At 52.6% G+C, this 24,534-nt stretch overlaps 2 protein-coding genes and 1 pseudogene across 6 annotated transcripts in view; 1 reads left to right on the forward strand and 2 right to left on the reverse strand.

Annotated features, from left to right (window-relative positions):
• The window catches only part of CPNE5 (copine 5), a 92,756-nt gene extending 88,199 nt beyond the window's left edge, over window positions 1-4,557 (forward strand). For both annotated transcript variants that reach the window (XM_022581768.3, XM_022581770.3), the window contains one exon: window positions 720-4,557. In XM_022581768.3, coding sequence (XP_022437476.1) covers window positions 720-938 — 219 coding nt within the window. In that variant the 3' untranslated portion in view covers window positions 939-4,557. The remainder of the gene's footprint in view (window positions 1-719) is intronic.
• Window positions 4,041-8,525, reverse strand: LOC111178747 (allatostatin-A receptor-like; annotated as a pseudogene).
• A 115-nt stretch (window positions 8,526-8,640) lies between these two features.
• Window positions 8,641-24,534, reverse strand: part of RAB44 (RAB44, member RAS oncogene family) — a 33,061-nt gene continuing 17,167 nt past the window's right edge. For 3 of the 4 annotated variants that reach the window (XM_022581761.2, XM_022581760.3, XM_022581758.2), the window contains 10 exons: window positions 23,589-23,735; window positions 22,833-22,923; window positions 22,330-22,425; window positions 20,143-20,330; window positions 18,088-19,550; window positions 14,696-14,777; window positions 13,532-13,646; window positions 12,357-12,458; window positions 10,724-10,800; window positions 9,287-9,542 (listed from right to left, as the gene is read on the reverse strand). In XM_022581761.2, the coding sequence (XP_022437469.2) occupies window positions 9,302-9,542; window positions 10,724-10,800; window positions 12,357-12,458; window positions 13,532-13,646; window positions 14,696-14,777; window positions 18,088-19,550; window positions 20,143-20,330; window positions 22,330-22,425; window positions 22,833-22,923; window positions 23,589-23,735 (2,602 nt within the window). In that variant the 3' untranslated portion in view covers window positions 9,287-9,301. The other variant, XM_022581759.3, reaches the window with a different exon arrangement.

Raw genomic sequence — 24,534 nt, forward strand, 5'->3', positions numbered from 1 at the left:
CAGTCAAGCCTCAGAATGCACGTCAGTAAGCACATCCCTCTGTGAATCTCTTGCACACGGAGTCCCTAGTGCTTAGGAGATTCAGAATAAAAAACCCGATATTCTCCATACCACCCCCTCCCCCATTAAAAAAATTAAGGGGGAGGGGTCATTCCAGGTGTGGAGACCAAAGACAGGGAGCTAGAAACTGGAGCAAGGGCAGTCTGGGAGGTGGGACCTGTGTATGCAAAGGCCTGGAGGCAGGAGTGAGCCTGAGGCACTGGGAAGGGGGGCAGACATCTCCTGGGATAAAGCCAGAGGGGCCTGACTGTAGGTGTTGGCCCAGAAAGGGAAGAGCAGAAGCAGAGACAGAGAGCGCCCTGCAGGAGAGGTGGGAGGAGACCCGCAGGGCCCACTTTCCAGAAGCCAGGGGATTACTTCAGCATTTCCTGAGTGCCTGCTAAATGCCTGTGCTTGGTGCCAAGACTTCAGAGGTGAAGGGATCTTGTTCAGTGGTGTATTGTTTCCTGGCATGAATAGGTGTGCAGTAAGTTATTTGTTGAGTGAATGACAGAACAGGGACTATGATACAGTCCCTCCGAGAATTCACCATGACGGGGAGGGCTTGAGTGAAGTGGGCAGAGGCTGGGGAGGAGTGGGACAGGATCCCAGACCTGGAGATTTGGGGGACTAGTGTCCAGAGGGAGACCTCGCCTGACCCTGCCTCCCCTACTGGACAGTTTGTGCCCTTCAGGGACTATGTGGACCGCACGGGCAACCACGTGCTGAGCATGGCGCGCCTGGCCCGCGATGTGCTGGCTGAGATTCCTGACCAGCTGGTGTCCTACATGAAGGCGCAGGGCATCCGCCCTCGCACCCTGCCCGCGGCCCCAGAGCGCTCGCCCCCGCGGTCCCCCACCCGCACGCCCCCTGCTTCCCCCCTGCACACGCACATCTGAGCCTTGTCTGCTCAGATGGCTGGGGCTTAGGCCAGTAGAAAGGGAGGCGGGGTACCCAGACCCAGCTACAGACCATCCTGCCCAGCCTTTGGAACACGTGTGCCTGGGAGGCCCACAGCGGGTGGGGCTTCTGGAGACTCCTTCCCATACTGCCCAAGCCCCTAGAGTTTGGGGGTACGGGTGGTGGAGGAGGGGATCTGGGCCCCTGCTCTTCTCTCCTTTCATTGATACCTGGTTCTGGACCAGCCAGGAAGATGTTAATCAGGACGACTGGGGTCCCGCTCAGCCCACTTGAGCTATTACCTGGGTAATCCCATCTGCTCCTATATCACCCTGAAGCCTGGGCTAAGCCTCCCACCTCCAGGCCCCCTTCTCCCTCCCCTCCTCCTGTGGTGTCTACTCCTATACCTGGCCCCTGACCCCTACCCAGTCTCTATCCTGTCCCATTTCCAGTGAACCCTGTGAGGCTGCTGGGTTTGCAGGAGTGCCTAAACATGTGACCCCTCCTTGGGACCCTTGCATGAAGTGGGAGTCCTACAGACGCATGAAGGGGATGCTGTGATAGTAGATGGAGGCCACATGGTGGGCAAGGAATGGAGGCTTTTCAGGCACAGAGTCATTTCTGGTGCCTCTCAAGCCCAGTATGACGCTGGTTCTAGACACACAGATCCACAGGCCTCTCCCTGGTCTGAGCTCGTAGGTACCTCCACAGTTGGCTCCTGGCTCCAGGAATCCCCCTTTCTCCCCAGAGACTGCCCAGGGTCCTTGGGGCACCATCTTCTGCTGCCCACCTGGAGGCCTGGGCAAGAAGCAGCCCAGCTCCAGCACTCCCACACTGCCCCTCTATCCTATGGGGATAGGGGATGGGAGTCCTGGGTTCAAGCCCTGCCTCCAGCCGTTGCCGGCTGTGGGAACTTGAACAAGGCCTTTCTACCTTCTGGGTCTCAGTTTCCACATCTGTAAGGCAAGAGGATTGACCAGATGACCCTGGGTTTACCTTCAGCTCTGATACCCTGAGAGTCCACATTCATCCCACGCCCAGCTTCCGCCATCCCACTCCTCACCAGTGCAACCCCTTAAGGCCGTCTTGGTTTTAGGGTCACCCTGTTCCATCCCATCACCCCAAATCCACCCTCGTCCTTCAGCCTTGGGCTCTGGCATCTGAGCCTGAGCCCTTGCCCCTGCTGTGGGAAAGGTGAGAAAGATGATCTCACCCCTGGGCCCACCCAGCTGCCCAGCCTTTACCCACATGGTCATGCATGCCAGTCCCTCCTGCCGCATGGGGCTCCTCAGCCCACTGAACCTCCCGTTCCTGGGTGGAGACCAGGCCCCACCCCGTCTGTTGCCAGACACTGCTTCCCTTCCTGTCATGCATGATGGTGGTGTTTCTATGCTGTCTGGTCCTGTGCCTGTCTCTAAGACAGTCTCTGTGTGGAATTTGCCTTAAACTGAAGTAAATTTGGTTCTTTTACTAAAGTTCCTTGTTTTCCTTTCTCCTGTGAAAAATAGCACAGATGTTGCTGTGCGACAGAGTCCAGGTTCTCCTCTCTCTTTCTTCCATCCTTTTGTTCAAAAAAATGTACTGAGCAACTACTATGTGCCAGGGTCTATGCTAGGCACTGAGGATGCAGCAATGAACAAAACATAGGCCCTGTCTCCACATGGAACGTACAACAGACACACAAATAGGACAGGGGAAACACAGTAAGCACATAATAGGTAAATAATATAATTTCTGGTGGTGATAAGAGTCACAAAGAAAAATAAGAGAATGAGAGGATAGAGAATGACAGGGTGATATTTTAGATGAGGTGGTCAGGGAAGGAGGGCCTTTCTGAGGAGATGACAGTTAGATGAGCCCCAAGGAAATGAGAGGGGAAGGCATGCTGATATCTGAGGCACAAGGGCTCCAAGGAGAAGAAGCAGCAAGTGCAAAGGCCCTGAGGTGTGTTTGAAGAACATTAAGGAGGCCAGTGTGGTTGAAGCTGCATTAAGGAGGGGAGAATGCAGGAGATGGGGTTGGGGGTAAAGAATCTGGAATGTGCAGGGCCTTGCAGGACACAGAAAGGCCTTCAGCATTACTCTGAGTGAATCAGGGAGCCACTGAGGAGGTGAGAGAGGTGAGTAACATGATCAGATTATTCCATGGGTGACTTTACTCCATCTGATCACTCATCTCTCAACAAGTATTTACTGAGCATTAGTGCCAGGCCCTGCTCAGGTTGGAGACACTGTCTCACACACAGTTGCACCCTCATGGGCCTAACCCCTGCTCTGGAGCAATAAGCAAGGAAATCCTACCACCCTGGGGTATCGACACCAAACCAATGAGAGGGACCAGGATCTGTGGCCACCAAAGCGGGGCTCTTGGGGCAGCCTAAATGCCACACAGGTCATGTGCCCAGGATGACTTACTGCTCCTCTGTGTGAAGGGACTGTCACTCCTACCTTGCAGGATCGTTGTGTGGTCAGAGTGACACGTAGATGTGCACGCATGAAGCGTGTGACATTCCCAGGGCCTGCTGCACTAGGTGCACAGTAAACACCACTTTCCTCCTTGTCCCTCTTCACATATAAGTCCCTGTGACCATGAGGGACCAGGATCACAGGGAAAGGGGATTTCTCCCTTCTCTGGGTGAGTTTGCTCTCAGATTAGCCCTCCAGGCAGCCTTTCCCAACTAGCACATCACAAGAAATTGGTGCTAATTATACCAAAGTTTGGGACTTGCTTGCTTCTTAGACGATTTTATGGTAAATTAGAGCTGATTCACCACGGTCCTTATAATTAGATGCCCCTTTGACTTGCATTCCCATCCACTTTGAGTGGGTACCGGCTGGAGTCATAGCTCGAGAAGAAGAAAGTTCCCATAACCAGCAGCCCGTTTTTACCTCATCTTGGGCTCCCGTGGGAAAGCATGGGGAGGAGAAGGCCGCCTGGCAGGGCAGTCGAGGCTCAGAGCCGCTGCCACTGGTGCACCGAGAGTGTCTTTACTGTGCTCAACACGGTAGCTGGGTTCTTTCCCCAGGTGTGTTCCACGGAACACTGGTTCCCTGGCATGGGTTTTGGGAAACTGCCCACTCTGAGCCCCTCTCAGAGAGTCCCCATGGCCTTCAGGGTATTAGAGGCTTTGATTAGTCCTGTGGCAAAGAGACTATTTTGACTTGGTTCATCCCAATGTTTTCTAAGCGTTTTGACCATGGGGTCAGGGTGTATGTGTGTGTGTTTAGCTGTAACACTATCACCAAGCAGAACATGTTGTCTTGGGAATTTCAGTAGAGACAATCTCCCTGGTTTCCAGGCCAACACAAAAGCCTGAGGCTTTTTCCCAGGAGGCCAGAGGAGGTCATGGAGTTGGGGAACTTCTCAGAGGGGATGGGGTAGGAGAGGTGAAGACCTCCAGTTGCCTCTGGAGAGAAGGAAGGGGCCTCAAAAGGGGCCCCTGCCCCTGCCACATCAGGAAGAGAAACCACAGAGAAGAAAGGAGGGCATTCAGAAATTCACAGGCCCAGACTCACGGCTCCATTTTGACTTTACTTCATGATATTCCTTTATTGGGCTGAGAGGTGTGTGGGGGACAGAGCTGGGGGAGGACAGGCAGAGAAGGGAGAGGCAACTGAAGGGTCCCCCTGGGCTATGAGCCTCTACCCAGGCAGCCCATTCAATCCCCAGGCCTTACCCCAGGAATGAGGACCGCAGGAATGATCAGCCCCCAGATCATTCTTCTACCCACTTCTCTGCCTTTAGAAGTCCCTTTACCACTCTCACTTCAAATGCCCCTGAATTAATAAAAATAAGATTATAATAATAATGGTAATGAGCAACACTCATATGTACTTGCTAAGTACCAAGCATTCTTCTAAGCACTTTATATGTATTAAGAAAGTTTATCTTCGTAACAACACCATCAAGAAGGTACTATCATGATCCTATTTTCCAGATGAGAAAACTGAGGCATAGAGAGGTCAAGGGACTTGTTCAAGTCATACTACTAGAAAGTAATGGAGCCTATAGTTATCCATCTGAGCCCCAAGGTGGAATGGGAGCAGCGACCTAGTTGCCGTTTAATTGCTGTGTCACCTTTGCTGGGCTATGCCTGCCCTCTCTGGATCTTAGTCTCCCAACTGGTAAAATGGAGAGGATGGGATCTATGTCATAGGGGTCTTCCCATCTCTCTTGAATCTCAGCTCTCCCATCAGCCTAACGTCTCAGACCCCCACCAGACCCCATAGGCTTCCTGGGGCCCTGTCATGTCCAGGCTGGATTCTCTCTATCGCCACACCAGCCCCTCCCACATCCCTGGGATGCCTGGCTGCCACTGGCCTGCAGAAGAGGTCCCTGAGCCTTGCCTGGAAGGGGCAAGAGAGGTAGAAGCAGAGGATGGGGCTGACAGCACAGTTGGAGTAGGCCAGGATGGTGGAGAGGCTGGATGCCACAAAAGCCACCAGCATGGCAGGCCGGTCACCCACAACTGCCACATAGCCTAGCACAGAGCAGGGTCCCCACATCCGCATGAAGACCACCAGCACCACAAGGATGAGCCCTGTGTTCTCCCGGTGTTCCCAGATGTTCTACCCCCTGGGGCTATGGGTATGTCTCCACAGGAGCCAGCCCAGGTGGCTGAAAGAGGAGCCCAGCCCCATCATGCAAGGCAGGAAGGCCAGAGCTCCCAGCAGGGTGAAGTAGCAGGAGGTCTGAGCAGGGTTCAGGAGCAAGAGGCAGGCCTGGGCCTCCTCCTCCACGACCACTCGCTGGAACAGCCAGTTGGGTAGCGATGCAGTGAGGCCCAGGACCCACGTGGCCCCACAGAGCAGCAGGCGGACACCCAGGCCAGACGGGAGGGCCGCGTCAGGCCAGGCCACTGCCACATGGCACAGAAGAGCCATGGCCACCATGCCATAGAAGGTGCAGAACATGGTGGTGGTGTTGGCAGCCTGGCTGATGGTGCAGATGGTGGGGCCCAGCCACCAGTCCTGCCACAGGAAGCTCAGCAGGAGCACAGGCACCACGCCGGCCAGGAAGAGCAGGTCAGACAGCGTGATGCTCGCCGTGAGGCTGTTGGTCAAGGTGAGGAGTGGGTGGGGGGCGCCCGGACCCCGGCCCACCGCCAGCAGCCCCACCTGGGGACGAGGCCACAGACCCCGGCAAAGAGGAGTCGGAGCAGTCGCTCAGGTGTAGCTGTGAGCCCGGAGGTGGACGTGGTGTTGGCCTCCATGCTCCTGCTCTGGACACACAAGGACAGGATAGAAACCTGCCCGAGGGCTGCCTCCCTCTTTCCCTGTTGAGCTCCCTCCTTTCACAGACCCCTGCACACAGTGGGTGCCCTTGGCATGCACCAGCCCCTTTAGACCTCACAACAACCTGATGGCATGGGCTCCATCAATTCCCTGGGTTCAAATCCTGACTCTGCGCCTTGGGAGCTCCATGATCTCGGGAAAGTTACCTCATGTTTCTCTACCTCAGTTTCCTCAACTTTAAGGAAACGAGGAAATAAAGGAAACAAAACAGGTGTCAATAGTAACTGGCACTAAAGGATGAGATTCAGGTAATTTTCATTTTCTTCTTTTTAATTTCTGTATTTCTAAAATTTCTGCAGGGAGTACAAATTTAATCTGATAAACATTATTTACATATTTAGCATATATATTTAGTACAGTATATATATTTATTTATTGTGTGTGTGTATATATATATATATTTTAACAAAACCTTGCCCTGCCTGTGAAATGAGCAAGGTTTTTTTTAATATCTTTATTGAAGTATAATTGCTGTACAAAAATGAGCAAGTTTTAATTTGAAGTTCAAGTGGGAAAATGAATGTGCAAGTGCTTTGAGAAGGTATAAAGCCCCAACCAGTGGTTCCCAAGCATGTCTACACATTGGGATCAGTTGAGGAGTTTCAAAAATACTAATACATGGGTCACACCCCCAAAGACCCAATTTGATTGGTTTGGGCTTTGACAGTTTTGAAAGACCAGCTTGGGAACCTGAATAATCTGAATCCAGGTTATTAATAATAATATTAATAATAATCTGAAGAACTCAGCATTTGCCTGGAAGTTCACTCTGAAGTCTACCTTGAGTCCCTCCTGCTGCTCTCCTCACCTGCCTTGTGCTGCTCTGAGGTTCCCGGGCCCTGCTGAGTGACTTGGAGCCCTTTGACACCAGGAAAGTCTAGCGCCCCCTCCGCAGCTGTACTCCGCACAGAAGCTGGATCCAGCCAGAGAAAGCCAGGAGAGGCCTCTGGGCAGGTGTACAGTCCCTTCTAGCACTCCACCTCCAAGGAACTTGAGCTAGCTGCCTGAGGTGGGACCAGAGCTGAGATGGGAGGGGCAGGCAGAGAGGCCATTTCTATGCTGGATCCCCCAAACAATAAGGGCTCTATCCACTCTACTGGCTCCCCCAGGAATCACACCCTGCCTACCTGCCTCATTAACCCACTGGCCCATAGGACAGAGATGTTGGTGCCTGCCAGATCCCCAGACCCCTGAGACAGAGCCATTAGCAACAGTAGGACCTGCCCCCCCCACTCTCAGCCAGGGCGAGGCATCATTTACTCCAGCTCACCTCTCCCTGTCTCTCTGTCTGTCTCTGTCTTTCTCTGAGCCTACTACAGCCTAGAACCTGCTCAGAACAGGAGGAGGCTTGTGGGCTGACAGGATCCAGGAAGGGAGAAGACATTGGAGCTAAGAAAGAATCAGTGAGCGGGACCAGTAAGAGAAATGGCTGGACCACAGGAATCATTCTGCATTTACTAGTCTAGAGATTGAATGGGATCCATTAAGGGCATCTAATCTAACCCTCTGGTGGCTTCTGATACCTGAATCTTCCCCACCTCACCTCTTTGCCAAGTGTTACCTGGCTTTGGCTTGTATGCCTTTAGTGACAGAGAGCTCAATCTTTTAGAACTGAGCAGAGGGATAGGGGCCAAGAGTGGAGACTCTGATTAAATTGATTGGAGGTCTCTTTCCTCTATCTCATTCCCTCCTCTTTCTCCTTCATTCTCTCTCTCTTACCCTCTGCCTCCGGAACTGTATTTGCTTGTGTCTATGCAACTGAGGTTTCCTCTGATTCAGCTGAGGAAGTCACCAGTACCCGAATGATTACAAAGTACCAAACTCAGCACCCTGCCCACACTGGACCGCAGTACCTGGTGAGCATTATTTTGGTTAACGGTAAGATGACACAATCGACATTTACAGCAAACACAGATGACAGGAGATAGTCCAACACCAAGAGGCTGTCTGAGACGCTCAAAGCACTCTCCCTAAGGGCAATGAAATTCCCAGCCCCAGGCTGTAATGTGCAGCCACCTTTCAGGAGGCAAATGTTGTGCAATTCTGGGAATTCTCACAAACGCTCCAAAGAGGGACCCTTGAATAATCTGAATCCAGTTTCCCCTGTGGCTCCCCAGGCTCTACCAGCCACACCCCAGCTGCGCCTCAAGTGTATCCGGAGATTGACACCTCAAGGCAGAGGGCTGCACCAGGGGCACCATGGCATGGGGCCAGGAGTGGGATCCCCAAATGTGGCCCCTTAGAGGCACATCTTGGGGAAAGAGAGTGGGGTTGGGGCTCAGGGAGACAGGGGGGATGGAGCATATCAGGGGCCATCAGAACATCGCTCTTCCCCAGGAATCGGATTCTGCTCGAAAGAACCCCATGCTTGCAAACAGATACAGTGAGTGTGACAAGGTTCACCGGCTTTGCCAGGCATGGAACAGTGGGGCTGCTTTAATAAACAGTGTACTTTGTGATTAACAGGCCATATCAATTTGTAATCGGCACCAAAGCAAGTTCTTTGAAAAGTTTCTCTCCCACCCTTCCATATTTGCTCTTATTTCTGACTACACAAGCAATACCCAATCATTATAGAAGATCTGAAAATACAAATACATATAAGAGGGAAAACACCCTCACACATTTACCCTGTAATTTTACCACCCAGAGATGTTTTGCCAATATTGTGGTGTATTTTCCTTAAGTCACTTTTCTAGACTCTTCTTTCTTTAAAGAGTTTTAACCTCCCCCCCTCCCCCCACTACCAGTCTTATTACTCAGAAAAGTCCTTTGGAGTACAAAGGGCAGCATTAGTGCAGCCACTCCCCTGGGATCCAAGTCCTGCCCCGAGGAGGATTTTCCTGAACTTCCAAGCTGGCTGTCTCTGTCATTGCTGTGTCCAGGCAGGTGGGACAGGACCCGAGGAACAGGAAACCCAGGGAGGTGGCCCACCTAACCTGGCCAGGCCAGGTGCTCAGGAGCAGCAGCCAGCTCTCTTGGGTGGCCTCTCGGGGGCCACCTCCACCAGTGAGCCCTTCAGGCGGTCTTCTTGCATCTTGAGTGACCTGCGTGAAGATGCCTGGGCATCAATCCTCTCTCTCACCTCCCAGGGGCAGCAGGGAGGGGCCCAGGGGTGCAGCTGGGGGGCTGCCCCCCGAGCTTCCTCTCTCCCAGCTGCTGTGCCCCTGTCCTGCGTTCCACATGGCACCAGAAAAATGGGGCCACGGAGACTTCGGCTTCCTGTCTCTTTTCTGGCATTCTCTGTAGCCTACTGTGTGCCAGGCGCAAGGGACTCTGATTATGACAATGAAGCCATCATGTCCTTGCCTTGAGTAGTGAGAGAGACAGAGGGGGGAAGGGGCGATCAGGACCCAGGAATGGGGAGGCACACAGAGGGACTTCACACCGGGTCCTGGAGGGATTTAGGGAACAAGGAGGCAGAGATGGAGCTGAGACTGAGGAGTGGACAAGGGTTCACTAGCAGAAAAGAGGGAGAGGTGTGTTCTAGGCAGAGGGCAAAAGCTCAGCGTCGAGAGAGAGCTTGGGGGTTGGGGAAGCAAAGCCCCTTCGTTCATTCATTTATTCACAATATATTTACTGTGTGCCTGGCTCTGTCCTAAATCACAGAGCCTAAGGACTAAATGGCCAGAAAGAAGCCTTGGAGGCAGCAGGGATTCAGGGCTCTGCCGGCCAGGAAGCCACATTCAGGAACTTGGGCTTTTATCCTAAAGCAAAGGGAAGCCACTGAGCAGTTTCCTGTCGGAGGGATCTGGCGTGATCAGGTTTGAAGTTTAGCAAGCTCACTCTAGCTGCTTTGTCAGAGAAGGGGCCCAGAGATCATCTGGTCTAATACCCCTCCCCCCTCACTCACTTCATTCATTTATTGAACACCTAGTATGTGCCAGGCCCCAGGAGGAGGGGCTGAACAAAACAGACATGACCCTGCCCTCCTGGAGCTACAGCCTGGTAGGGAAGGCAGGCAGCAAAAAGAAAACAGACAAATGCATGTGTAACTACAGTTTGTCAAGAGGGGCTTTTTTGTTTTTTTTTCAAGAAGGGCTTTGAAGGACACAGAGAAGGTAATCATAGCGGTGGGAGGGGGTGTGGTCAGGCAGGGTCCCTCTGAGCGGCTGAAGCTTATGCGGCGGGGGAGGGGGGGTGGCGTGGGCAGGGAGATGGCACTGGAGCCAATACAGGCCACTGAGAGGCATTTTGCCGCACCGCTTGGCTTGTGGGATTTTAGTTCCCCAACCAGGGATCAAACCCGGCCCCTCGGCCACTGCACCAAGGCTCAGAGAGGGGACGGGAGATTTCCCAGGGGTCATGCAGCTAACAGGACTGGCAGAATTGGAGTGAGGAGACTCCATGCAGTGTTCTCTCTCCTTCCCCAGACTCCTGAGCCCTGTGCTTTCACAGGTGCTTCCTCGGAATGGGCCTTCCCCTCCCACATGAGTCAGCTGAAGGCTGTCCAGAAGATTCTGGGCGGGGAGCAGCAGGGCGGCACTCACCGGGCCAGGTTCACCACAGGCTCCAGGATGTTGTGACCCAGGGCAGCGCTGCACTCTCCAAAGGAGACCCCCAGTTCCTGCAGCCAGACAGATAGGGGTACAGGTGCCATGGGGGAGACCACTGAGCGTCTAGGTGGCAGTGCCCACCACCAAAGACCTGATCATCAGACAGAGTCCCACCCAGTACACCCCCAGGCAACCCCAACCGGTGAGGCAGCCCATCTCCGCCTCCTTGTGGCCCATGGCCCCCAGCCTTGCCCCTCTGCCCACTGTCTCTTCACCATGGCTGGACAAGGTATCAACGATGCCACCTAGAAAACTCCACAGCATTCAGAGTGACGGTGGGAAGCCTGTGTCCCAACTTGGAGGAGTGTCCTTGGGGACATTTTTAAGTCATTAGTTCTATGTATTTTTAATTTTAAAAATATTTAATTGGGGGAAATATTTGAAAATATAGCATAAAAAAGTAGAAATACAAAATATAAAACACTCCTGTTAGTATTTGAGTATATATTTCCATTGTGCTTTATATAACCCTTTTATTGGGGGGTGAGGGGGTGGGCTAAACGTCGTTATACTTTAGGTTAAACATATGAAAGTGCTGTTTTGATAGACACCAAACAGTCAAATATCAGATTTGACTGATTCAACCTAACCTATACCCAGAGATGCAGCTGCTTTTCTGACTTCACGTTATATTGTAAGCATTTCCTCCACACCCTTAAATATTTTTTAGAACAGGATTCTTAATGGCAAATGCTAGCCTCTCACATGAAGCTCCACAAATTAACCACCAAAGGTTTGTTCTTATCAATAACACTGTAAAGAATATCCTCATACAAATGTTCAATTATACATAATACACGGGTATCCAGTACGTCATTCTCTCAAGAATTATTATTTCTGACTCTTTCCTTAGGATAAATTGCTAGAGGAGGAATTACTGTGTCAAGGAGATGAGCTACTACTTTTTTTTTCTTTTTTTTTTGAGCTACTACTTTTAAGAGGAAAAAGTTCCCACCAACCAGGAGTCACAATGATGACCTCATGATCAGGAGAAATGAGAGAAGAAACAGGAAGGAAATACGATATGGAAATGCCAAGAGGGGTGGTGTCAGAGGTAGGGCAGGGAGCGAGAGTCTTTGTTCCACCTTTATTATTCTCCAGATTTTCTGGAATGTAGTTCAGTTCTATTCATAAATAAATAGTATCCACTGTCCCCTGTCTGGTGACAGGGCTTTTGATGCAATCTTCCCAGGGAAGAATTTGGATCTTAAGATAGAATAAATTAGAAGGAATGTTATGTTAATTGGAGACCAGAGATAAAATTAAGATTTGATTGGGAATTTTAAGTGAAGCTTAAAAAGATTTTTACTCTGAAGATATTTTTAGGTAGGTAGGGACACTGTGGGGATTTGCTAATTCAACAGTGAGGTTCAACGTCATGCCCACTGTTACCTTCTCGTGTTTGGGTCTTAGGCCCCGGGTGTGGGGGAGGCTGTCGGTCTTTGATGGAGCAAGGGCAGGAATGGATCCTTCTCTGTGGTATCAGCCAGGGTGACCTATTCATTACCCTCGAGGGAGGGGTCTGCCCAACCCAGGCTGGGGGAGGGGCTGATGCCCAGGTACTCACCTGGGCCAGTTGCTGCCCAGCCTCGGTGGACACTTGCCGATCCTCCTCACAGTCTGTCTTGTTTCCCAAGAGAAGGACGACCACGCTGTCAGACACTGCATCCTGTACACAGAACATCTTCCCTTAGCAACACACGTTGAGCGCCTGCTGTGTGCCAGGCCCTGGGTAGATTTGGCCATACTCTCCAGGAAGCTGACTGTGTGCCACTTTCCTCCACACATGCCCACCTTTCCATATCACACCCACTCCACACTCTTCCCACCTCTGACACTTTCCCTTCCATCTGCAGTGAACCTCTCTGCCTGCAAACATGTCACCCACTTTCCAAGGCCAACCTCAAAGTCACCTCCCCCAGGAAGCCTTCCTAGATTGCTCCTGTCCATGCTCCTCTTTCCTGCCTGTATTGAGCAGCCCAGCATTTGACTATGCAGGCTGCCTTGGCTCATCTCCTAATTGTTTCATGGATAATAATAATAATAGCTTCTGTTTACTGAAAGTTTACTGTATACCAGGTGCTGTGCTGAAAGCAGTTATATCAGTTAATCCTCACAACTGCTCTGTGAGAAAAGTTGGGAAATTGAAGTTCAGAGAGTTTAAGTCACTTGTCCAAGGTCACAGAGTTGGGATGGGATAGTTGGGATACAAACCCAGGCCTTATCAGAACCCAGAACCCAGCTCCCCTCATGTATCACCTTATCCTGCTTCTCTTGCATCTCTTCAACTAGACTAGAAACTTCTAGAGAGAAGACAACATATCTTTCTTCATACCCCTCTTCTGTGCTAGCACATACTGCAGAGTTTCAGCATGTATACATACAGCAAGTAAGTACGTGGGGGAAAGAACTAGAGATGTGTGAACAGAGGAATGATCACCTAGAGTGGCACTAGACTTGCATTATCCCCAGGTGTTAAGAAGACATCACAGAGCTTCTGTATATAGGAAAAAATGGTCATAGGATAAAGGAAAGAGTTTGTTTTGGAGGCCGTACTATGTGGTTGTAGTTTCTTTGTACTACTATGTTCCCAGCCCATCCAGCCACATACCCTCAGTAGATTATGTCACCCATATGTCTGCTGTGTCATTTGTAATCCTGGGAGAAAAGAGGGAGTGGGAAGGATACAAGTTCCCTCTTGACTCCGCACACTGGGGCCAACTCCAGCAGCCATCAGCTCACCAGGAGACAGTCCAGCCAGTAGCGCACATGGGCAAAGCTCTCCTGGGAGGTGACGTCGTACATGAGCACCACTCCATCAGCCTTGCGGAGCAGCTGTCGCGTCATGCTGTGGTACCTGCCCAGAGAGTCCGCATCAGGCCATGCCAGGCGGCCTGACCCCAAGCCCTGACCTCTCTAGGTCTCAGCCACTCCATCTGCTTCTAATTGCTTCCCAAAGAGAACGTGCATGTATTTTCCTTCTTACAGTGTGCTTATTGTTAATAGGTAACAGTCCTCATGGCTCAAATTTCAGAAGGTACCAAAGGGCACCCCGTGAAAAGTCTCTCCCAGCCAACCCCACCCTCATCCTGCAGCCACCCCCAGAGGCAGCCAGAGTTCCCCATTTTTTTTTTTGATAGCAAGAAGTTTATTTTACCCATTTCTTAAATAGTTTCACAGAGGTATTATATATATATATTGATACATAAATGTATATGTACACACACACACATATACCCATATACGTACTGTTTAAACAAATACAGTGTAAAACACTGTACCTATTAATATTCAGTATTCTGTACTTTGTTTTATCCACATAATAAAATGTCTTGAAGATATTTCCCTATTGGTACATAAAGAGGGTCCTCCATCTTTTTTGTGTTCATAATATTCTATTGTGTGGAGAGACTTAATATATTTAACTGGTCCATTACTGATGGTGTTTAGTTTGTTTCCAATGTTTCATAATATAAACAGTGTTGCTATGAACAGTCTTGGTCCCTTTGATATTATAGTCATGTATGAGTTTATCAATAGAATGAATTTCTAGAAGTAGAACTTCTGGGTCACAGAAGATGTGCCTTTTCAGTTTTGATCACTACGGCTTAACCAGAAAGTGGAAAGCCAGCGTTTTCAGAAGGACAGGCGATTGGGTGGCTGTCCCCTGTTGGAATGGCCATCACAGGTGCCCCACCATGCTGAGGGGAACTCTGGGTCTGCTGTCCTGTCTCCTGCATGGGATCTGGACTCATCTCTCCATTCCTGACCTCCTGAATCATCAGGGGTAGAAGGTGCATTTGCACTTGGTTGCCTCTTAGCCCATATTGGACTCCTCAGGGTCGGGGTTGCCCTCCACTCCTCTGCAGCCCAGACTCAGCCAGTAATGTCGACAGTGCTCGTTACCTCTCCTGGCCAGCTGTGTCCCAGAGCTGCAGCACAAAGCGCTTGTTGTCCACCAGCAGGTTTGTGACCCGAAAATCCACTCCTAGGACACACAGAGGAGAGTCAAGCTTACTTGACTTCAAGTTACCATCCCAGACTTGCAGCTGAGGCCTGCCTGAATACATACCTGTCTCCAATACCAGCCAGGGTGGGATGGGAACCTCCAGCTGCTGGGCTTCCCTTTTGCTCTCCAAATCCCATCCATACTTGAGGGCCCACATCCTCTATGAAGCCTTCCCTGGCCACGCAGCTCCCACTGCACTCCCGCCCTGAGAGTTGGCCAGCGTGAGGCACCTTGCATTGTTTTTGCCTCTACAAAAAAAATCTGTCTTCTCAACTGCACGGCAGTGTTTATTCCTCAGGCTACTCAGGAAAATCAGTTTTGTTAATTTATTTTTTATAATACTTCTTGTTTCATTCCTAATTATTGCATGCATCTTCCCCCTTTACCCAGACAGCAGCCTGGGAGGTTGGAAGGAATGTTGGCTTCAAGGATGACCAGTTGGGCCGTGAGTTGTCCACCTTCTGCTGCTATACTGGCTGTGTGACCTCAGGCAAGTCACTTCACTTCTCTGAGCCTTCCTTCCTCATGTGCAAGGTGGCAATTTAAAAAAACCCACACCACTGGGTGGTTGGGAGGATTAAATGACTTATGTCCAAGGTTCAGCCTAATTTCTAGGGGGTGCTTAGGAGGTGGTAATTTTTATTATCACTATGAATTCTCACCTCCCTGAGCCCCAGCTCCTCAAATTTCACAGACCCACCCTTCCCTGTGTCATGGTTCTAGACACCTCCTGTGCCTGGAAATATGGTAGTAATAGTGAAGTCCCAGGGAGTTTTGGAATCTTTGGGGAGCACCTTCCAGCCAACGTCCACTTCCCAGGGACACCAGGCCGGGTGGGGCTGATAGAGAGGGGCTGCTTTGTCCATGCTGAGCCCACTGCAGGACCCAGACCAGCTCCGGAAAGGGGCATCTCCTCATATTATCCCTGAGCTGGTAAGACCTTCCTCAAGGTCTAGGTCTCTCATGCAGCCCCCAGAAGCACCTGCTGCTGTCCCTGGTGGTGACTGAAGCCACAGACCACCCCCTACACCCATGCTCTCCACAGGAAGCTGGGAGAAGTGGCAGATGGGAGTCCTGACCTCAGCAAAATGCTGAAGCAAAAGTCTGTCTGTAGCATCCACTTCTCTTTTTTTTGGCCGCACCACGTGGCATACGGGATGCGGGATCTTAGTTCCCGACTAGGGATTGAACCCGTGTCCCCTGCAATGGAAGCGCAGAGTCCCTTAACCGCCAGGGAAGTCCCTCCATTTCTCCTTACTGCCCCCTTTCCTCCAGGTCTAAGGAAGCCCAGGGTCTGCAGGAACTTCTGAGGTTATCCAATCCCACCCCCCGTGATGATATCCAGCCTCTTCTTAAATACCCACTGTGTGATCTATTGAGCAACCCTAACCCTAACTAAACCCTTGCATTTAGTAACTTTGCTCCCACTTTCCACCTCCCTGCCCATCACCCTCCTCAATCCACCCATGTATCCCCTGCACCCTCCCTGAAACATGTTACAACTTAACCACATAACCTGTTAGAAATATAATGTTTTCAGCTTCCCAAGGAATCTGCTGTTTTACATGAACAACCCCAGGGAGAGGGCAAGGCTGAACCCATAAGAGGGTAAAACTTCTGGAGTGGGGGCGTGTGCTTTGAAGGCAGGTGGCCCCGGGTATGAACTTTGGAGCCCAGGTAGGGCATGAAATTTAACTGGGGCCTTCAATTCTTTGTCCTCCTCATCTGTAAAATGGGGGTAGATTCGGAGAAGCCTCAAAAAAATGCACAATCAGCTATAACTTGATGGGCTCTGGCTCTGGTCCTCCAGCAGCCCTGTTCTCAAATGGAGGCAGGTGAGAAAGGGGGGTGGGAATGGAGCAGGGTGATGCTGAGTGGGGAAACGTTTATGGCTGAGGAAGCTGGAATCGTCCCCAGTGATAGTTAAACCAGATGGATGACAGCCACCAAGGGCACCAAACCACAGCTAGCAGTGGGACAGATTTGGATCACACACCTGGATCTCAGGTCCTCCCAGCTGGCTAGCAGTGCATGCAAAGTTGCCTTGTCTTTTTACAGTTATGCAATCTGTATTTTTCTCTACTGAATTTTGTGGAAACTTCTTACCACATAATAATGGGAGAGGCTCAATCACAGGGAGGGCTGATGTAAGGAATAAGGCATGTATGCCTGGTGCATTGTAGGTGGTCAGTAACCAGTAGCTTAGGTGATTAAGGGTGGTGGCCTTGCAGACCCTGTGACCCTGTTCAACATCAGACCAGGTCTCCTATGGGTCCCCTTTTCCTGACAAGTCTGCATTTTTAATTGGCTCCCCAGGTGAGGATTCTCAGGCAGAGAAAATTTCAAGAACTTTTCCTGGGGGGCCTCTCTTACATAAAGTTTGAGAACTTTATCCACTGGTCTAGCACTGATCCCCATCAGCACGCACCCTGATGGGACACAAAGACGTGGACCATTCCAACTTTGCTCCTAAGATGGCTGTTCCCACAAACTCTTTTCTGTGGCTCTATGCAGTGTTCAAGTGGCCACATATCCCAATATTTTTAGAGAGAGGAGGCTTTGTGCTATGGGACATTTCATTTGCAGAAGCCACTGAATTAGACATTATCAAAAATTTACTTATAATAATAACCATAAAAATAACTAATATTGAGCACTTAATACATGCCAGATATTATTCCGAGAACTTGATATGTATTAACTGAACTAATTCTCACAGCCCCTCTATGAGGTCAGCACTACTGTTGCCCCCATTATGCTCGGAGGGGTTAAATAATTTGCTCAAGTTCATACCACTAGTAAGTGGCAGAGCTGGGTTTTGAGCTCAGGGACCTGTGTTCCTAACTTACCCCACTCTACAAATACATTCTGCATAAAATATTCAACTTGCCAAAGGCCACTTCCTGCCACAGTCTGGCCTAGGGTCGGTCCTGAGCAAATTCAAGCAGCAGGGACCCTGCGGTGGCCTGCCCAGGGGCCACGTGGCTGGAGACCTGCTTGTTTTCACCATCAGCCAGTGCTGGCAGCTAAATTGCAGGGTGCTTTGTTGATGTGGCACATTATTAGCTAATCAGATCAATGCAGAAAAAGCCAATTACCTGTAATTAGAGATGATTAGTAAAATAGCCAGATTATGCCCATATAAAATAATGTCTAATGCAGGGCCTGTGGTGAGGGCAGAACCTACAGCTTCCTCAGGGATGGCTTGCTCTGGGCCTGCTCCAGCTCTTCAGCCTGGTCCCCCAGTTCTCCCCTCCCTCCCCTGCCGCCCTTCCCAAGTGGCCCTTACCCACAGTAGCTGTCAGCCCAGTGGCGAAGGTGTTCTGGTGCAGCAGGTGCAGGAAGGATGTTTTGCCCACATTTGAGTCTCCCAGGAAGATGACGTGGAAGGCGTAATCAGGATTGGCCAAAGGCTCACTGACCGTGCAGTCCCCTGGGGATGGGGTCAGCCCAATGCCTCTGGAGTCCATTCCTGGATCTTCAGGCCTGTTCTCTGCCCTTGGCTCCCTGGATTGAGGGGACCCTGGTTCTTCTACTGCGTGAGCGGTTGTAGGTTGGAGCCTGGGCTGGGCTTCCAGCTCAGCCCTGGTGGGGAGGGTTTGTGTGGGCTCCTGGGGCCCTGCTGCATCCCCAGGCTGAGCCCCTGTGCGGGGAGAGCCCCTTGAAGGTGATGGTTTTTCAGGAGCTGGGGCTTGTGCCTCAGCCTGAGCCTGTGCTCTGTCAGGTGGGAGAGGAGCAGGTGGGGAATCGTGCTGGGGGAGTTCCGGGTGCCCAGTTTTCAGGCCATGAGCCTCAATGGACAGCTCCGACCTGAAATCCTGCCCTCCTTGGTCCCCTGCTTTCCTTTCGTCAGTCCTGGGCTCCTCTTCCGGACTCTGGTGGGGTAGGGCAGGCAGCCCTTCAGGCCCAAGGACCTGGCTGTGAGCTTCCTGTAGTCCCCCAAGATGGCCCTCCTGTGCATCTGGGCTCAGCTTGCCCTGCTCCAATCCCTCTGTGGGAGCCTGACCCACAGACTCCAGGCCCTGGGAGGGCTCATCCAGCCCTGCCGTGAAGGCTCCAGCTCCTGAGGACCCCAGCCCTGGCTCAGAGCCAGCGGCATGTGGGTCCTGATGGAGGGCCTCTCTCTGCCTAGGTGGCTTGGCTGGGACAGGCCCAGGCCCGGAGCCCTCGTCATCTGGGTATGAGGCCTGGAACTGTTCACTGGGCCCAGCTGGGGCCTGGGGAGGGGGAGAGGTCACATGAGGAGGGGCCCCATCCTCCAAAGGAATGAGCACTTTGAGCGCAGCTGCCACCAGGCCCCCTGACTCCCCAGCTGGAGCCCCTGGAAGCCCCCAGCGGAAGTGGAGCCCAGGGCTAGGCCCTGACTCCTCCTTAGGTTCCAGGCTGGGGGGCTCTCCAGTCTGCTCTGGGCTGATGTCCTGCCCCTCTGGGTTCACTCCTTTCTCTTCCTCGGTCCCGGAAGGCACCCCAGGGGGGCTTCCTGGAGACCCATCTGGATCTGAAGGTGGCTCCTGACCAAAGAGAAAAGCACGCGGCTCCGGGATGGAGATCTGCCTGACCGCTTGGGGTGTCTGGGGGCCTGAGGAGGCTCTCGGAGCTGGGGGTGGGCTCCCGGAGAGCTGCAGGGCACTGTGGCGGGTGCTGCTGAAGCTGCTGAGGAGCTGGTCCCAGTCATCGCTGTCCCCAGTCAGTCCAGGCAGGGGAGCCTCCTCAGAGGAGACTGAGGCCTTCTCCTCACCTGCTCTGGGGACACTAGAAAGGGTGCAGGAAGCTAAGGTCAGGGGAGGGGCGGGTAGAGGTCACGCCTACACTGTCGGCATCCATCACCACTGGGTGCGCACCTCACCGCTAGTCCCTCCTCCCAGTCTTCCCGTTGGCAGTGCTTCTGTCCTGGCACACACCCCCTACCCTTCCCCACCTCCAATCCTGCTCATCCTTCCGGGCCTATATGGAGCCTCACCTCCTCCAGGAAGCCTTCCCTACTATTCTGGCCCATCCCACTCCTCTGACCTGTAACGAGTAGAGTGGGCGCTGTACCTGCCAAGGATCCAGCACTGCACTAGCCTGTGTGTGTGTGTGTGTGTGTGTGTGTGTGTGTGTGTGTGTGAATCCCAGTTGTGTGATTCATATGTCATGTGTGTCTGGGCACATGACTTTCCCCTGTCTGTCTCCTCGTCTGAGAAATGGGCATGATAATCCCAGCCTGGCAGGGCTGTTGTGAGGTTTAAGGAAGGAGTCTGTGTGCTCTGGGCACTGAGCAGAGCCTCGGAGAACTCAGAGCCGCCCTCCCCTCTTCCAGGAAGCCCCTGGTCTCCAGCACAGCCCAGGGGTGGCAGCTACTTGCCTCGGTTCCTCCTCCATCTGCCAGGACACACGGCCCTTGGTGGCGTTCAGGTGTTCCCTGGTCACCTGCAGCTGCCCCCGCACCTCTTCCAGCCTCCCGGCCAGGTCACGCTGGGCCTCCCGAAGCTGCTGGTTCTCCGAGCTGGCCTCCTGGTGTGTGCTGCTGAGGCGGTAGAGCTGGGCCTCCAGCTGCAGGAGGTGGAGGGTGAGGAGGAGGGAAGCCCAGGTGCCCTTCAGGGGAGCAAACAGCCTTCCAAGGCCCCTGTGGGGCACAGACTCCAGGCTCCTGGACACCCAGCTTAAAACATAGGATTGGGGCGGGGGGCGGCTGTTACCCCCTCACTGGCCTAATTAGCTCCATTACCTCCCACCCGGGAGAGACATTGGAATTTGGGGGATGGGGAAGAGAGAGGGAACTGTGTAAGAAACACACACTGCCAGTACCACAAGGGCCTGAAGCATACATGGGATCACACCCTCCTCTGCTCAGCATTCTGCAGTGGCTGCTCATCTCTGAGTGCATCTGGTCTGCAAGGAGCTCCTGATCCAACAGCAGGTCGCAAGACTGGGAGGTGGAGAGCTTCTTGACCATGCCGTATGGAAGGTAAAGGCCTCACAATAGCCTCCAAGGCCCTGCACAGTCTCCCCCCCCCAACCCCACCTCTGTTACATCTCTGGCCTTCTCTCCCACTACCGCCTCCTCCCCCACCTGCTCCCTCAGTCTGTTCCAGCCCACAGGTCTCTTTGCTGGTCCTTGAACATTCACAGCACATCCTACCCACCTCAGGGCCTTTGCACTTGCTATTCCCTCTGCCTGGACTGCTCTTCCCCCAGATACCACATGGTCCACTCCTCACCTCCTTCAGGTCTTTCCTCCAAAGTCATCATCTTAGTGAGGCCTTCCTTGACTCCCCTATCAAAACCCTTCTGTCCCCCTGCCCTGCTTTACTTTATTCTCCTTAGCACTTTCACTATCTAATATGTTATAGATTTTCCTTCTTATTTAGTTTATCATCTCTCTCTCTGACTAGACAATAACTCTGCGGACAGGAGTTATCTGTGTCTATTATGTTCCTCAGAACCTAGAACAGTTCCTGGCACATAGTGCTTGCATCATAAATAGTTGTTGGGTGAAGGAATGAATAGCCTTGGGGGGAGAGGCTTCACATCCACAGGGGACAGGAAAAAATGGTCCCATGTGGAAAGTCTAACCTCTTCCCTTGGCAGAAGGGGCCCGCCTCAGTTTCCAAGGAGCAGCTACTGCAGAGGCACCTGGGAAATCAACCCATGTCAGGAGGGTGAGACCAGGTAGCAGGACCAGCCAAGGCAACAGTGGGGAAGACTGGGAGCCTGGTCCAGTGCTGAAAGAATGCAGGTTGTCCTGGTTACAACAGATGGTGATTTTACTAAGGTCAGCGGTCTGAAAGTTGAGGAGGGAAGAGACAATGGGGCAGGGTCTCAGACCCAAAGGCTTAGCACAATGCCAACTGGAAGTGACTGTAGGTTATGAGACCTGAGGTGTTGGGGTAGCAGGTATTCTGACCAGGAAGCTAGGTCAGGTTCAGCGACAGTAACAACTGTGATAATGTAAAGCACCTACTACCAGCCAGGCACCATCTTAGGCCCTCAAATATAGTATCTCTAATCATCACAGCAGCCTTCTAAGGCAAAAGTTCTGATCTCCATTTCTCTGATAAGGAAACCAGGGGTCAGAGAGGTTAAAAACCTGCCCAAGGTCACTCAGCTGACAATGGAGATGAAAGTTGAACACCACCCTATCACCAAGCTTCTCCAATGCTGAGACTTTGTATTTGCCCAGTGCTTTCCTGTTTCAAAATGCTTTCCCATTTATTACCTCATTTGACACAACTAGCTGGGGAGATGCAGTAGATGTGGCTATTCCCATTTTACAGATGGAGAAACTAAGGCCAGGACAAGCAAAATTATTTCCTCGGATTTGCATGGTTTTTAATTGGAACAGCAGGAATTTGAACTTGGACCTTCTGACTCATGTCCCAGTACTTCCACTGCAGTACCCAGCCTCATCTCAGAAAAAGGCCAGAGACATCGCTTTCCTAGGGGCCAGCTCTGATGCAGGAGCCCAACGAGTCCAGGGAACCCTCAGGAGATGGGTGTCAGGGTCTGTGAATCATCAGAAATTGGGCTCCCGGGGAAACCCATCACTCACCTCCTTCTGGCCCTCAGTCAGGCGCTGCACCGCGCGTTCCTTGGCCTCCAGGACCTCCTGCATCTGGGAGCTGAGGGCCAGGCCCCGGGCGTCGCTCTGGGGAGCAGAAAGGTCTCAGCCCCTGTATTGCCGAATCTAAGACCCAGCTGGGCTGGGCTGGCTCTCCCCACACTTCACCTCCACCCAGGCCTAGGGTGCAGGGTCCAGGATGTCTCAACAAGGAGGGGTCTAGGACAGCTGCCCTGGCTCAGGCAATAGGAGACAGAAACCCAGAGAGCAGAAGGAGTGGCTCCGGGAGACACGCGAGACCTGGCAGAGGTGAGCAGGGGGCCCAGGCTCAACACTCCCCACCCCACCTCTCTGAGGAATACGAGCTCAGGGATGTGAGAAGATCTACTCCCAGCAGCCTCCTGCTGCCCCACACTGGCCAGTGGCCGGCCCGCTGCTCGGCCAGCAGGGGAGTTCAGGGCCGGGGGTGAGGTTGGCTGTCGCGGAGAGCCTACCTCAGCCTGCAGCTGCTGCTTCTCCTGCCGGATTTGCTGCTCCATCTCCTCATAGAGCTGCTGGACCTCGCGATGGTGGTCAGAGTCCCGCCTGGAAGGGGTGGGGGGAGGGACCAGGCAGCCCATCAGCACCCTGGGACCCTGCTGCTGGCAGAGGTGGTCTGGGCCTGGGTTTGCAGTCTATGCTACTGTCCACCTCACTCTGCTAGCGGTCACTGACCCCCGTCGCCGTGAGAACAGTCATCCCAGTAACAGCTCCTGACATATGTGCCCTTGATATTGGTCATCTGATCCCATCCTGCTGACTCCCATAACCATCATCAAGATGTTGGTTCCTGTGGCCCTGTCTCATAGTCCCCAAAGCCCCATCACTCTCTCCCCACTTCCCGCTGTTGCTGTCCTCCTACCCCCATAACTCAGACCCCCTGGCAAGGCTGTGCCCATACCAACCCCAGGATCACCACATGCATTGTAATCTATGTGAGTGGTGACCTGGGGTTAGGTGCCACAGTGGCCCTGCACCAAGACACACTGACCATTCCCTCTTTGGCTGAAGGCCTAACTCTGTCCTCCCCAATAGGTCCCCTTTGTCACCCCTTCTTCCAGTTCAGCTCTGCCCGTCTGGCTCCCAAGCCCTGCAGTGGACGCCTGGCCTCCATTCTTTGGAACTGAGAGAATTCAATTAAGATTCAACTAAAATGTAAAGAGCACCCACTGTGTGCCAACACCGGGCAAGGCACCCCGACCCCAACTCACTTCCTCAGGGTCAGTTCCAGAACCTCCTTGTCAGTCCGTGCTTCCTGCAGGCGACTGTTCATCTTGGCCAGAAAGCCCTCCAGGTTGCCTGCCAGCTGGGGCTCCTCCTGCTGCAGCTTCCTCCATAGCTGCCAGATTTCCGCCTGCCTGGGAGGGGAGGATAGCCAGAGATTAGACACGAGGCGGGACCAGGAGGCAGGGGGAGCCCCACTCCTCGGTTTTAATGGCAACACTCCAAGAGACTTGGGCACCTGGGCCACGAAAATCTATTTACACCCTACAAGGTGAAGCTCAAATGCCACCTCCCCCAGGAACCTTTCCCAGTTGTGCCCTTTCCCTTCGTGAATCCCCACAACACTTTGTCTCTCTATGGTTTGGTGATTAATTGTGGGGTGGGGGAACTTGGGAGTCCGATGGTCCAGGGCTTCCATCTGTCTTCTCTCTTCTCCCACTCTAGCTGTGTGACCTTTTAGCAAGTCCCATGCTCTCTCTGAACTTACTTGTAAAACGGCCACTGGAGAATGAGACACACCCAGTGAAAGCACCGGCTTGGGGTCTGGTACCCAGTTGGCACTCAGTAAATGCTGCTTTCACATGGATTTAACTAAGTCATGAAGACAGATGCCTGAGGGCTTAGCCCAGGCCAAAGCTGCCAAGTGGGTAAATCACTCCCCACCCCAATCCCACCCTGCCTGCCCCACAACAGCTGCCCCACCCTCTGAGAGCTTGTCCTCACAGAGCCCTGCGGGGCGGGAGAACCTGGGCAGACAGGCTAGGGTGATTCCCTTGCTGGTTCTAACAGACCCAGTGGGACCTGGGGGGTGTGAGAGGGGCATTTCTAGGCAGGAGCCCCTTCTCTAAGCATGAGTGAATGCCAAAAGCCCAGAGCCTGAGGCAGTCTCCAAGCTCTCCTGTCTCCAGTCCTGCCCAACTCAAAGCATCACCA

The sequence above is a fragment of the Delphinapterus leucas genome, chromosome 10 (assembly GCF_059928025.1).
Source record: "Delphinapterus leucas isolate spDelLeu-1000000601 "Yukka" chromosome 10, BTC_Dleu_Yukka2, whole genome shotgun sequence".
NCBI lineage: Eukaryota > Metazoa > Chordata > Mammalia > Artiodactyla > Monodontidae > Delphinapterus > Delphinapterus leucas.